This window comes from Protopterus annectens, chromosome 9.part0 (assembly GCF_019279795.1).
Source record: "Protopterus annectens isolate FY-2018-M chromosome 9.part0, PAN1.0, whole genome shotgun sequence".
Taxonomy (NCBI): Eukaryota; Metazoa; Chordata; order Ceratodontiformes; family Protopteridae; genus Protopterus; species Protopterus annectens.
Window position 1 is genome coordinate 726568173 of NC_056743.1, and position 14257 is coordinate 726582429.

Below are 14257 nucleotides of genomic sequence, written 5' to 3' on the forward strand. Positions count from 1 at the left end.
ATTGACTGTGTATCCCAGGGCTTGTAGCAAGTAAATGACCCTTTGTAAATCTGTTGTCAGCTTGCTTTTGTTGTCCGCTTGTAACAGGCAGTCGTCCAGGTATGGATAAATTTTAATTCCCTGTACTCTGCAGTGAGCGATTACTGATGCCAGGCATTTTGTGAATACTCTGGGCGCAGTAGATAAGCCAAAGGGCAATGCTGAGAATTGATAATGCTCTGATCCTGCAAGAAATCTGAGGTATCTTCTGCAATTTGGTCGAATGGGGACGTGCAGGTATGCCTCCTTGAGATCTAGAGTTACCAGCCAACACTCCTTGCCCAGCACGGGAAGAAGTTGCTGTAGGGTCAGCATTTTGAATTTTGGGACAATGATGTATGTGTTTAAGATGAACAGGTCGAGAATAGGTCTCCAGTTTTTTTCTTTTCTTGGTACTAGGAATAGTCTGGAGTAGAATCCTTTGCCTTGTTCTGCTATTGGCACCCTTTCCACAGCTCTCATCTTTATTAATTCCGCTATCTGGTGCAGGGCTTCTATTTTTTGATTTGGGGGCAGGTATGGCATTCCTCTTTTTACTGGTAAAGTGTGGAAGTGGAACCGGTAGCCTTGGTCTATGGTTTGCAAAATCCACTTGTCTTTTGTAATATAGTGCCAATTTTTCGAGAATAAGGCTAACTTTCCGCCTAATGGTGCTGCTATTTGCTCCCTGGTAGGCGGAGATAGAGCCAAGTCACTGAGACTGTCCTGTTATAGTGGCAGTGGTTGTGTCTGTGCCTCGGTTATTGCCTTGCCACTGTCGTCCTCTGTAGGCACCTCCTCTGGATTGATTTCGGCCCCTAGAGCGTCTGTTCCTGCCCCTTTGGGATCTTGTGGAGTCAGGAAAGGACCAATTTTTGGCAGGCCAGTTCCTGCTAAACCTTGGGGGCTGAACCTGTAGGAAATCTTTAACTGTTTGTACAGATTTTGCCTTCTCTTCCATTTTCTTCATTACCTGCTGGGCAGGTTCCCTAAATAGACTGGCCTTATCCATAGGAGCATCCAATAGCTTAGCTTTAACATGATCCGGCAAGACCTGTTCTTTCAACCATGCATGCCTTCTTATCACTGTGCCAGTCATGGCTGATCTAAATGAAGCCTCCAGTGCATCATAGCCACATTTTAAAGAATGGTTACTAACCTGTTGGATGTTATTCACCATTTCTAATACATATTTCTTATCTAAAGATTCATCAGAGGACAGCTTTTAATTAACTGATCAAGCATAAACTCTTGGTATTGGATCATGTGAAACTGACAGTTTAAAGCTCTAGCTGAGAGAGTAGCAGAGGTGTAGACTTTTTCCCATCTCTCTAAGGACCTGGATTCCCTTTCAGAGGGAATAGGGTTTTGCTGTGGTCGAGGCTACTGCCTTAGGCCCCTGGGATATAGTTTCGGGGTCTGCAAGTGGGGCCTTGTATAGGTGGTGATGAGTGTCTGGCACCCTGTAAAATCTATCTGGTTTGGCAGGGGCTGGAGGTAAAGAATCAGGTGCAGTGCAGACATCATTAAATGCATCGTCCACAACAGGTAGGACAGGAGGTATAGCTAAGGGCCTATGTTGTGGTAAGTGCAGAAAAGTCCTAAGCCTTTTTCTTGAATCTGAGAAATCTTGTCCCTGCCATTGGAATTGTTCTCTCCTGGCATGTAAGGTTTCCCTAAAGGAGAATTCCTCTGGTGGAGAGGCAGCTGGAATGGATTCTTCAGCATCTGAATCTTCATAATTGGAAAAAGGAGCCTCTGGCTGGTCTGTAATGTCTGAGTCATCCGCAGAATCATCAGAGGACACAGGCTCGGGGGGCTCTGCTCTAGGTCTCTTTTCTGGTGGCTGAGAGGCCCTGTCTGGGTGAGATTGGGATCCCCTAATTAAGGATATTAAATCTTCTGCCAGAGTAAGCATTTGTGAACTAGAAGTGGGCCTGAGTGAGGGTGGTTTAACAGGCACTGATTTAGCTGATTTGGCTGCTTTAGCCCTGGCAAAGGCCTTAATAGACATGGCTGCAGGAGGCCTAGCAGCACCACGTGCTGGGGTAGAGATATCCAAGGGGATGTTGTCTGATAGATCAGTAGGAACCACAGTTGTAGGCAAAATTTCTGAGGCTGATTCAGGTAAGGTAGCAGGAGCCTCAGTAGTAGTCATAGATTCGGCTGAAGATTGACCAGTTTTCTCGGTTTCGGCCGAAACCGAGACACTCGCGGCTTGCTTAACCGTGGTTTCGGCCGAAACTGTGGACCGCGAGTGTCGGTCTTTTTCTTCGCGTTTTTTAACAATTTGGGTAATCGGAGGATCCGACGGCATAATGTACGCAAAATCTGAGCCGAAAAACTGTTCAGCAAACTCCGACCGACGCCTAAGCGTTCGTCGGTTGAAGGAAGCACAGGCCGAGCAGGCTGCTACGTCGTGGTCTGGGCCTAAGCACGGCAAACAGTAAGAGTGGAAATCTTTATGAGGTATTTGTTTCCCACAAGTTAAACAGTTATTGACTTTTTCTGACATCGGCTGAGGCAAGAAAGAGTCCCCAACGGGTACTTAGCTTTTAGAAGTCTTAGTAGTATTCGGTAGTAGTAATCTCTGGATCTGACCGACCGGCACTTGCGAACAGCTTCTGCTTCGGGCGCCACGCGGCAAGAAAGACTGAGGAAAATGGCGTCGGCTGATGCCTTTATACCCGAAGACCAGCAGAGATGACGTCGGGTGAAGCGCGACATCAGCCGAAGCCGGACCCGGACTTTGGAATCCGACCGAAGGGCTGCCTGACGACAGGACAACCCATTTGTTATGACTGCAGATGCATCCATGAAGGACATCCACACCTTTTGTATCCAGTCTACAACACAGTACTGATCTTCCAAGGAATTTTCACTTCTGTACCTGAGATATTTTCTGTGCTTCGCACAATATTTTACACCTCTCCTGATTTTTGCTGAGAATTGCAGTTTTCAGAGCAAGCTCCCTCATACCAGCTTCAGCTTCCTGGTAATCTTTGCGGTGTAAATCCAAGCTGGAAAACAGTTCTTTTAGAGTCTCTCCAAACCTAGGAATGGCAGGGAAGATAAAGAATACAGTTAGGACAAGAAAGAAAACACTGCAGACTTACGAAGTGACAGGGCTAAAAGGAAAGCATTCTAAAGCACAAGTAACAATGTACCATAGGTACATTCTATGTAACTAATTTTAAAGAATTCATTTTCACATCCTTAAAGTTCTCCGTCTTTACCAGATCCTTACTTCAACCTCAAATAAATAAATGCGAGCCCCCCCCTCCAAAAAAATTATTCCCTCTGCTGTCATACATTTACTCAGTCTTATTTCTTTCAACACTGTTCAAGATAGTTAACACCCAACACGTCTTCTCAAACATCAATACCTGTATACAAATCAAAACCAATACCAGCAAACAGTGTTGCAACGAATAATTCCAGGAAGGACTGAATTCATGCACAAAACAGTACTCTTTATTTAAACCACAAACAACATAGGTTAAGCGCTTTCATCCATGTAAATAGACTTCATCAGAACGGATGAAAGCGCTTAACCTATGTCGTTTGTGGTTTAAATAAAGAGTACTGTTTTGTGCATGAATTCAGTCCTTCCTGGAATTATTCGTTGCAACACTGTTTGCTGGTATTGGTTTTGATCTGTTGGATTCCAGGAACTACTTTTTACTTTTATAGCTGTATACAAAGTCAGATTAAGTCACACTGCTGCCTCACATTTAACAACTATGTGGTGTGAAATGTCACACGTCTAGCAATCTACTCCTATCCTTGCATGCAAGATCATTTTCTGAAAAATCAACTTAAAAAGCATAAGATAAATATATTTTGTGAATAATAAAACCTATTCAAACTGTGCAAATACCTATGCTATCAGCAGAAAGCATGCTTTACAGTGATAATAGTACATTTGTGGTCTTTCGATAAATACTATAGCATATTATAATGCACACAAACCCAAACTTATATTTTTTGCTAAACTTTCACAAATAAATTGCCATATACTGGAAAGTGCAACTTAGACATACGTTGTTAGAACATTTTTGTTGGACCAGACGTAAACTTTTACACAACAGCAAGAAATTCCTCTCTAATTGCATGTTTGAAAACATGCTTAACGGTAACTGGTGACAAACACTGAATATCTCGCAAGATGTGCAACTTTCAGTGCAAACATTTTAAGACAGTTTTCTTCAACAAGATCTAAGGTTTCACCTGATGTTATGCAATAGTTTGCAATTCACTTTTTTGAAGTATTGACATATACAAAAATATTGCTTACCTTCATAATTACTAACAAAAAATTAGCAACATCTCCACTACGGTGTGATATAAATGGACACTAACATTGAACTTTCCAGGTTCCCACATGGCATTTCACACCATACCCTCAATCACTAGTAGGTCTCCCAGTTATGAAAAATTATGAACATAAATATGAAAATATGAACAACTAGCAAACATTGATTAATTTGTCATCTGCAGGACACACTGCATTAACAATCACAGTGTCATTTTTGTAATAACTACTTTCCTTTTCTAATACTGCCTATTATTAACTGGTAAGTCACTTAATTAAAGAAGCCAGACCCAATAAAAGAATAGACACCTTGAGGAGCTAAGGGTGTTAATTGGAAGTATACAAAAAAGTTGTTATAGGCTTGAATGAGTTAACATTCCATATCAAATACAACGTGCTTTCCCATAATCTACAATCACCTGATGCCAAGGCTTTTGCCATTATGGTCAACATAGACATGGCCACGTTAGGACTTGCCTCTATTACATTAATTCAGAATTTGAGTAAATGCTTGCTACCAACTCCACTCTGTTGGCTTGTCACTCACACTGTACCTCCCCTTATGCTCTAAGTAACATTCCCTGACCTTAGTACCACCTATATACAAATCTCTTTACAAAATGAAAGCAGGGCTGGTCTCCATTTCCCAAATCTTTTTGGAAAAAGTAGGGCATACTAAAGGTTCCAGTAGTCCATCTCAAACAATGTATAACCAAGCAGTTCTGTACAACCAAATTCACTTAGTTGCGTTATCAAAAAAAAACTCTAATCAAACATGTTTGCATTTTTTTAACATTCTCCTTGTGGTGACTGGCACCTACAGAGGTATAACTATTGTAAAGGTAGGAAAACACAGCATGACACTTGGGTCTGGTTTCTTTAGCCAGTCTCAACTGTACATACTTACATCACCTAAATTGAAGGTCACTAATTCTGGAAGGTGAAAGCTGCGGACAGCTTTCTGCCCCATTACTAATGCCTCCTTTCAGACCATATACACTCTATGAATAGAAAGTTGCTTCCTGTCATGTAAAGCAACCTACCAAACTAATTTCCTCATAACATAAATGGTGAAGCAAAATCAAAGTTTTGCCAGTCCCCACCTCTCGGAAGCAGTACTTATTTTACTTACAAAATAGTTAGCGAAAACCTTACTGAAATTAGAATTACAAACATATTACCACCTCAGGTCTTCCTCCCCATCATCACCATTACACAAGATGTGGACTGAACTAGGGCAAGAATGTGCTGAACAACTAGACCAGGGGTGCCAACAGTGGACAGTGAGAGCACCTGGAAGCCAAAGAGCATTACAAGCACAACAGACCACAATTCTACAGCTCTCTCAAACTCATTTCTGCCTGAAGGACTCAGACGAGTAATAAAATGGGGGTATAAAAACATCCACAAAAGATAACTGGAAGAACACATGTGCTTAAGTGCTGTAAATTCCTTTCATGATAAACAGTATGACACAAGTATGCCGTCTCCAGCTCCTGAACTAAGGGATACATACACAACCGGCCCCTATTACTCTGCAGCAATCACTACAGTAAGTACCCTTGGCCACTGCACTTCCATTCTAGCACCACACACTAAAGTCAGTACAACCTGCAAGTCACACTAAAATACTGTACTTACCAGAACAATACATTTGTCTGATTTCTGTCTGGGCACTGGAACAGAAGGACTGGTCGCCTCAGTGCCTCTTTTTTCCAGCAACAAATCTCCTCACAAGCTCACGCTCCTCCCTTATCCTATAATCTCGAGCTCTGAGGAGATGCTCTAGATCAAATAAGAATAGCTAGCTATAATCTTAACACCATCCAGAACAGACAGACACACACACTGGAGATATAAATTTTGAAAGAACACAGTGGAAAAGACCAGGGCACAAGGATTCTTACAGGTCACTTAGAATAAATCCCCCCTCTGGAAGGGAAAAAAGTGGGTGAGTTTCCCCAGAGACACACCAAACAACTGTTAACTTATAGATTTGATCTGGTCTTGTTCTGGACAGTGTGACAGAATGGCAGAAGCCTTAGCTACCCCTTTGGAAGCATACCCAGAAAGCTTTTCAGAATGGCTTTAGTGAGCTCTCAAACAGTTTTGTGAAGGTAAGGTTGACCATGTAAATAACTGCTGCAAAATCTTCCAGGGTTATATTTGAAATAAAGGCTGCTGAAGTAGCCTGAGCCCTGATAGTGTGTGATTTTGGTCTGGTAATAATGGCCTTTCCTTCAAAGGAGTAGCAATAAGGAAATGCAATCATATAAACACCTAATTTTAGTTTGGGATACTTTTTGGGCCTTTTTTAACAGAGTAAAAGGAAATAAACAGTTGTTCATTCTTTCTAAATTCCTTTGCAAGAAGTAAGTAAAAAGTAAGTTGGCTATGAATATCCAACCAATATGTAGGTCATTCCCCTTAACAGTAGGCATATGAAAATAATGGGAAAGTAATGCACTGGTTCTAATTAACCTTCTCCTGAAATGAAGACACAACTATATCTAGTCCGGCCAAAACAGAGATATGAAAATGACCTTTGCTTAGCATATCTTAACTATCTGGATGAATATGGGTACAAGGAGAAAGAGGCAGAATGCATATAAGAGACCTGGGGCCAATCATTTGGAAATAAGGCTCTTGGTGCCTGTCCTTCCAGTGGCACCAGTTAAACACCTTCAAATCACTTGGGAGTTAGACCGATTATGTGCAAAACGTTGACAATTTTACTGTACATTATCAGCAGAAAAAAAGGTCACATTAACAATGGTTGTACAGGTGTAGAGAGATGGTCTGCTAACACAAAAGAGGCTACACATACATGGCAGAGCCTATCAAGCCACAGGATAATGACCTGGAACTATGTATACTGAATATACTGGCAAAAATTTCCAAGGTTCCTTAATGGGACAGAAAAAGACTGGCCTACTTCCGAAGGTTGAGGATGATAAACCTCTGACTGTTCTGAACACAGAACAACCTCTATGACAAGTTTCAATAGTAGAATTTCACTCCATCTACTGAAATGATTGGCCTGCGACAGAAGCCCTATCCTGACAAGGACCAGTGAAGATGTGCCCAACAACCACCAAATCCAGACACCCACTGGTTACATGTGATATTTCTCCCAGTTGAGAGAAGAACTGATCACACCTCTATTGGCAAACAGGAGTTACAATAAAGAATGAGATAGAGCAGAAGCAGCAGTGTTTTAGAAAGCTATATATATATATATATATATATATATATATATATATATATATATATATACATATATATATATACACACACATATATATATATATATATATATATATATATACATATATATATATATATATATATATTATATATATATATATATGTATATGGGTCCCCTTCTAATGGTCATTTCAAAATGTCGACATTCATATGGCTGAGCCCATATGATCGCCATATGAAATGTCGACCATGGGGAACCAGCAGCACACTACAGTGTACAATGGAAACTGTAGTGTGATCTTGGAATTGGTATATTTAAGTTACGGAGGGTGAAGCCCCCCTGCAAGCAGTACTAAGGTAAGTTTGTGTTTTACTTGTATGGTCGAAATTTTAAATGTCTATCATATGGTCTCGGCCACATGAAATTCAACATTTTTAAATTTCGGCCATATCACGTACACCCATATATGTATCCATACACACAGATATATATACATACATATGTGATGTCCACCACTGCTACCAATATGTGATGGCCACCAATACGTGTCGTCCCCATGATGGGCCAATAATCACGGAGTATGAATACTCATCACTGACTGGAGAGGGACATGCACCTGGAATATAAATAGATACATTATTTATATTGATATATGATATATATATATATATGTATACACGCACACAAACCAAGATGGCTAGGCTTTCTGGAGTGGCTCACACAGTGCCACTAAATAAATATAAATACTCTCAAAGGTTAGATGCTTTCTGCAAGGACCAGCCATAATAAACATTTTAAACATATTTAATAATAAAGAACATGAAAATATTGAATATATTTTACAGTAAACCACAGAGTTCAAATTACAGAAAATACTAAACTTAACACTGATGGACAGGCTTCTACAAAGAAAGAAAAACACACTCTAAACTGTTCCCTAGTTAAATTATTTACTACCTCACGGCAAGATGCTATGGGTGAGGGTCTTTCTAGCCAAGTTTCCCAAACAGAATTCTCTATATTTCAGAAATTACAAAGAAAAATCTCAATTTCTAAGAGGCGTGGCAGAGTTACCTCATCTGGTCACCTTACTCTTGGTTCTCGTAGCATTCCCCTTTGAAGTTGAGACAGGAATTTAGCACAGAAGGCCACAATACACACCCAAATGTTTATGGCAATGCCTGGGGCCTCCCATCTTTTCACTGAGTTAATGAACAAAGGGTCTTTCTCAGATGCAACATCTCTGCTACTAATCAGCACTGTGGGGTACTGTTTTAATGGTTTAATAGCTCATTTACATTTCCCTTATTTTCTTAAAAATACTCCAGCTAGTAAATGCTTTGCAGCCCCGGTATCCTCTATTACAACATACACATTTAATTCAGTTACAGTAATGCATGTACATTGTTTTTCATTCCAGCAGCGTCACTGCTGATACATTTTAACACAGCCAAACCTCACAAATGCACTTTCAGCACATGCATCTGTACCAATCAGTTTGATATACAAATGATATATAATTATTTACAAAACTCCAGCTAGCTGTGTTGGCAGAAGCCATACATCCACTGACTTATTTCTCTTGACATGGCTGGCTGTACACCTCCTATCATCACACATATATACAATTACATGCACGCATATATACATATACAGATATATATATATATATATATATATACATATATATATATATATATATGTACACACACACACACATGTATTATATATACATACAATAGATTCTCTCTCTCTCTCTAGATATATATATATATATATATATATACACACACACACACACATCTATATATATATATATATATATATGTGTGTGTGTATATATATATATATATATATATATATATATATATATATATATATATATATATATGGGTCTCTATCAGTTGATCAAGTTTTCAGAAAATGGAAATTCATATGGTCGAGACAGTATGACAGAGTTTTTGAAAGCCCGATGTGTTTTAATGGAGATCACTGTATACTATGGATCTGGAAGTTTACTCTTTTACTCCCTGTAGTGTGATTTCTGAGTTGGTATGTATAATTTGCAGGGGGTGTGAGGGGTTCAGGGGGGCTTGCCCCCTTTAAAAAGCATAAAAAAAACTATTTTTGGGGGGATGTTCAGATTTTTGGAAACCTGATCATACAGTCTCGACCGTATGAATTTGGAATTTCTGAAAAAGTACAGTTGTGTACCTACCACAAATGTAGATGTTCGAGTGTATTCACGGTTGTAGTCATTACACTTGGGTTACCCGGCTGGCAGGCTACCCGCAGTCGGCCTAAATTCCAAAGTCCTGGTCCGGCGTCGGTTGCTGTCGCCTCTTCCCTGACGTCAGTGCGCCAGAGGTATAAAAGATGCAGCCGATGCCATTTTCTTCAGTTTTTCTTGCCCCAGATGTCAGGTGCCCCCAAAAGGGTAGGCTAAAAAATTTTTAATTATAAAAAAGCATGCACATAACCTTCATCTACAAGCAAATACACCACATAGGTTGTATAGAATAGAGAAGTACAGATAAGTCCCAGCAATGAAAGGGAGATGGTGGGAGGGTAACCTGGACTTCAACAGTGAATACACTGAAACATCTACATTTATGGTAGGTACACAACTGTACTATGTCCATCGTGTTTCACTGTTGCAGTCATTACACTTGAGTTGAATACCAAAGCTGACGTTGGATGGCTGGGCCTAAATAGAATTAGGAGTGGCTATGAGGCCCTGCAGAACTTCAGTGGCAAAGCCTGCTCTGGATTTAGAGTAAAGAGGTAAATGGTAGTGCTTGGTAAAAGTGTGCACTGAAGACCAGGTTGCAGCCTCCAAAATGTCCTTGGTTGGGACTCCTCTGAGGAAGGCTGCTGAAGTGGCTGCTGCTCTAGTAGAATGTGGCCTAATGCCCTTGGGCACTGATTTGCCATGTTGTGAATAGCAGAAACGAATGCAGTTGCCTATCCATTTTGAAATAGTCTGCTTTGAAATTGCTTTTCCTTGCGATCCTGCAGCATATGCCACTAAGAGTTGCTCAGTCTTTCTGAAATCTTTAGTTTTGTCCAAGTAAAAGCATACCTGTCTGTGTATGTCCAAAGAATGCAGAAGTCTCTCCCCCTTATTCTGCGGGTTTGGATAAAAGGTAGGCAAATGTATGGTTTGGTTAAGAGCCACACTGGACACTACCTTAGGCATAAATGTTGGGTTTGTCCTTAGAGAAACCCTGTCCGGATGGAAAATAAAAATAATGGAATGGAATGGAATAATGGAAAAAAAAATAATAAAAGGTTAAGAAGTTATTGCTAGGAGAAGAGCTGTTTTCCATGATAAGTATTTTATCTCAGCTGTATTGGCTGGCTCAAAAGGAGGCAGTGTGAGTTTTTCCAAGACAAAATATAGGCCCCATGCCGGTATTGTAGCTCTACTTGGAGGTCTTATGTTTTTGGCGCTTCTGAGATACTGCCATAGCAGTAGATGAGAAAAAATAGGTGGGTCCGTATTGTAATGAGCTGAAATGGCAGAGGCATGGATCTTAATTGATGAGGATAGGCCTTTGTCCAGCATCTCAGTTAGGTATTGTAAAATCTGAGGAATGTTGTAGTACAAGCGTGTCAATTCCTTGTGCCTGGTTCCAAGTGCAGAATCTCTTCCATTTTTCTGCATAAGATTTTCTGGTGCTGGGCCTCCTGGCCTCCAAAATAACATCCATAACTGCTTTAGAGAGAGAGGTGTTCTGAATAGTTACATTATCCACCATGCAGCCATATTTAGGGTTCTGAGTTGGCTGTGTAGGATTGTTTTGTTGGGTCAGCAAATGAGGAATTCGAGGTAATGTCCAGGCTGGGCCTTGTGACAAGCTCTTTAGGATTGGGTACCAGTGCTGGCGTGGCCAGTCTGGGGCAATCAGGATCATTTTTGGCTTCTCTTGTCTGACCTTTAGGAGTACCTTGGGGAGGAGAGGCAGAGGAGGGAAGGCATATACTGAGAGGGCTTTCCAGCTGAATGAAAAGGCGTCCACTTTCCATGCTTCTTCATGATAAGTCCGAGTGCAGAATCTCTGTAGCTGGCAGTTGTGAGGGGAGACAAATAGATCTGTGTCTGGGCATCCCATTTCCCTGTTATCAATCTGAAGATTTGTGGATCTAGTTTCCATTCGTGAGGATCCATGAGGTTTCTGTTTAGTTCGTCTGCCAAAGTATTTGTCTTTCCTGGCAGGAATTGTGTTTGCAAGTGTACTTGATAAGTCAATGTTGTGTTCCACAAAGTCATGTCTTGTCTGCAGAGGGGGTAGGAATGTGTGCCTCCTTGCTTGTTTATGCACCACAGGACTGTAGTATTGTTCGTCTTTATCGGCAGTTGTCCTGGATGAAGTAGGTCCTTGAAGGCTGTCATGGCATTCTGTACAGCTAGCATCTCTTTTCGATTGATATGAAGATGCATTTGGCTTGTGGGCCATGTGCCCTGAATACATTTTCCTGCCATGTGTGCCCCCCAGGCATAATCTGATGCATCTGTTGTTAGTGTCTGCCTGGCTGTGGGTAAAGTGAATGGCTGTCCCTTGTTGTGGTGACAGGCCTGTGGCCGCCATCAAAACTCCTGTTGCAGGCAGGGAATGAGAGTAAGTAATGTTTCCAGGCTGTGGCAATGTTGAGTCCAAACACTTTTTAGATACCAGTGTAGTTTCCTCCTATGCAGTCTTGCATATGGAATTAGCAGAATGCAGGATGTCATGTAGCCCAGAGCCTGCAGAATTTTTCTTGCAGATAGCTGGATCTTTGTTGCCTTGTTTTCGAAGTAAGTTGCCTTTGTTTGCCTGGCGTGAGATAAGCCATCTGGGCAGTTGTATTTAAGCTTGCACCCAGGAATATTATCTCTTGAGAGGGTACTAGTTTTGATTTATTTTCGTTTACTGTGTACTCTAGGCAAATTAGTAATCTTTTTACAAACGCCAGATGCTTTAGTAGAATGTCTTTGTTCTCTGCTTGAATAAGGCAGTCGTCCAAGTAGGGAAATATTTGAATTCCTCATTCTCTGCAAAATGCAATTACTGGTGCCAGTAGATAAGCCAAAGGGCAGTGCAGAGAATTGGTAGTGCATTGAGCCAGCTATGAATCTGAGGTATCTTCTGCAAGATTGTCTGATTGGGACATGCAGGTATGTCTCTTTGAGGTCCAAAGTTACAAGCCAAGCCTTCTTGCCCAGCATGGGCAGAAGCTGCTGCAGAGTCAATATTTTGAATTTTGGAACGTCCAGAAAAGTATTTAGAATAGACAGGTCAAGAATTGGTCTCCAGGCTTTGTTCTTTCTTGGTACTAAGAAAAGTCTTGAGTAAAATCCTTGTCCCTGCTCTTGTTGTGGCACTGGCTGAATAGCCCTCATGTCCATGAGAGATGAAACTTGTTTTTGTGTCTCTGCCCATTGACTGTGTGGCAGGTCTGGCATACCTTTTGCCTTTGGAAGGGTGTGAAAGTGGAACCTGTAAGCCCTGAGGAGTCTATATTTAAGACCCATTTGTCCTGGGTGATCCTGTGCCAATTTTGTGAAAAAAGTGCTAGCTTTCTCCCTAAGGGAGCTGCCAAAAGATAAGTGCTTGGCATTGGCAGAGGGAAGTTATTGGGACTGTTTCCTATTAGGCTGCTGTGATTTGTCTTCTCCGCTTTTGGAGGTAGAAGCGTCCCATTGTTTGGGCCTGTATGAGCCCTGGGGCTGTTGTCTGCCTCTAGGGCGTCTGAATCTGCCTCTGTGGCCTGTCTGACACTGGAAAGGACCAATTCTTAGAAGGCCAGTTTCTGCTAAATCTGGGTGGCTGTACCTGTAAGAAATCCTTTACTGTCTGCATAGATTTAACTTTATCCTCCATTTTCTTCAACACCTCTTCTGCCTTAACACCAAACAAAGTATCATGCTGTAATGGAGCATCTAATAATTTTACTTTAACATGATCAGGCAGAGTCTGTTCCTTTAACCAAGCATGCCTTCTAATAACAGAACCTGTAACAGCGGCCCTGCACGAGGCCTCCAGTGAATCATAACCACATTGTAAAGTATGTTTTCCCACTTGTTCAGCTGCATGCAATAAATCCTGCAAATCTTTGTTCTCAGAACATTCAGAACTTGTCAACATTTTTTGTTTTAACAAAGACATTAAGTATTGCTGATATTTGAGCATATGAAACTGACAATTTAAAGTCCTTACAGCCAAGGTAGCAGAAGTGTAGACTTTTTCCCCCATCTGTCCAGAGCCCTAGAATCTCTATCTGAGACGACAGTTTTTAGCAGTAGTAGCCTTGACCCCTTTGGGACCCTGTGAGATAGTTTCTGGGTCCGCAGCAGGGTTTTTATATAGAAATTTATGGGAATCTGGAACCCTGTTAGTATCTGTCCGGCTTAACAGGTGCAGGAGGTAAAGAGTCTGGAGACAGGCCAGACTCTGAAAATACATCATCTACTATGTCTAGAACAGGAGGAATTGCAAGAGGTCTGTGCTGAGGAAGTAAAAGAAAGTCAGTAAGCCTTTTCTTAGAATATGAATAATCTTGGCTCTCCCAGTGGAAATGCTCCCTCATGGTATGCAAGGTTTCCCCAAATGAGTAATCCTCAGGAGGAGAAGCTGAAGGAATAGAATCTTCAGCATCAGAATCCTCATAGGGAGGAATAGAATATCCCTGTTCTGAAGAGGAATCAGAGGAAATGGAAACCTGATCAGAGGAAT

General features: G+C 41.2%; 1 protein-coding gene across 1 annotated transcript in view; it reads right to left on the bottom strand.

The window, feature by feature from the left end:
* LOC122811485 (kinesin-like protein KIF18A) overlaps positions 1 to 14257 on the bottom strand; it is a gene marked incomplete in the record, with an annotated part of 1576798 nt that overhangs the window by 633811 nt on the left and 928730 nt on the right. Inside the window, 1 exon segment of the mRNA XM_044083351.1 lies at positions 2909 to 3071. Coding sequence (XP_043939286.1) covers positions 2909 to 3071 — 163 coding nt within the window.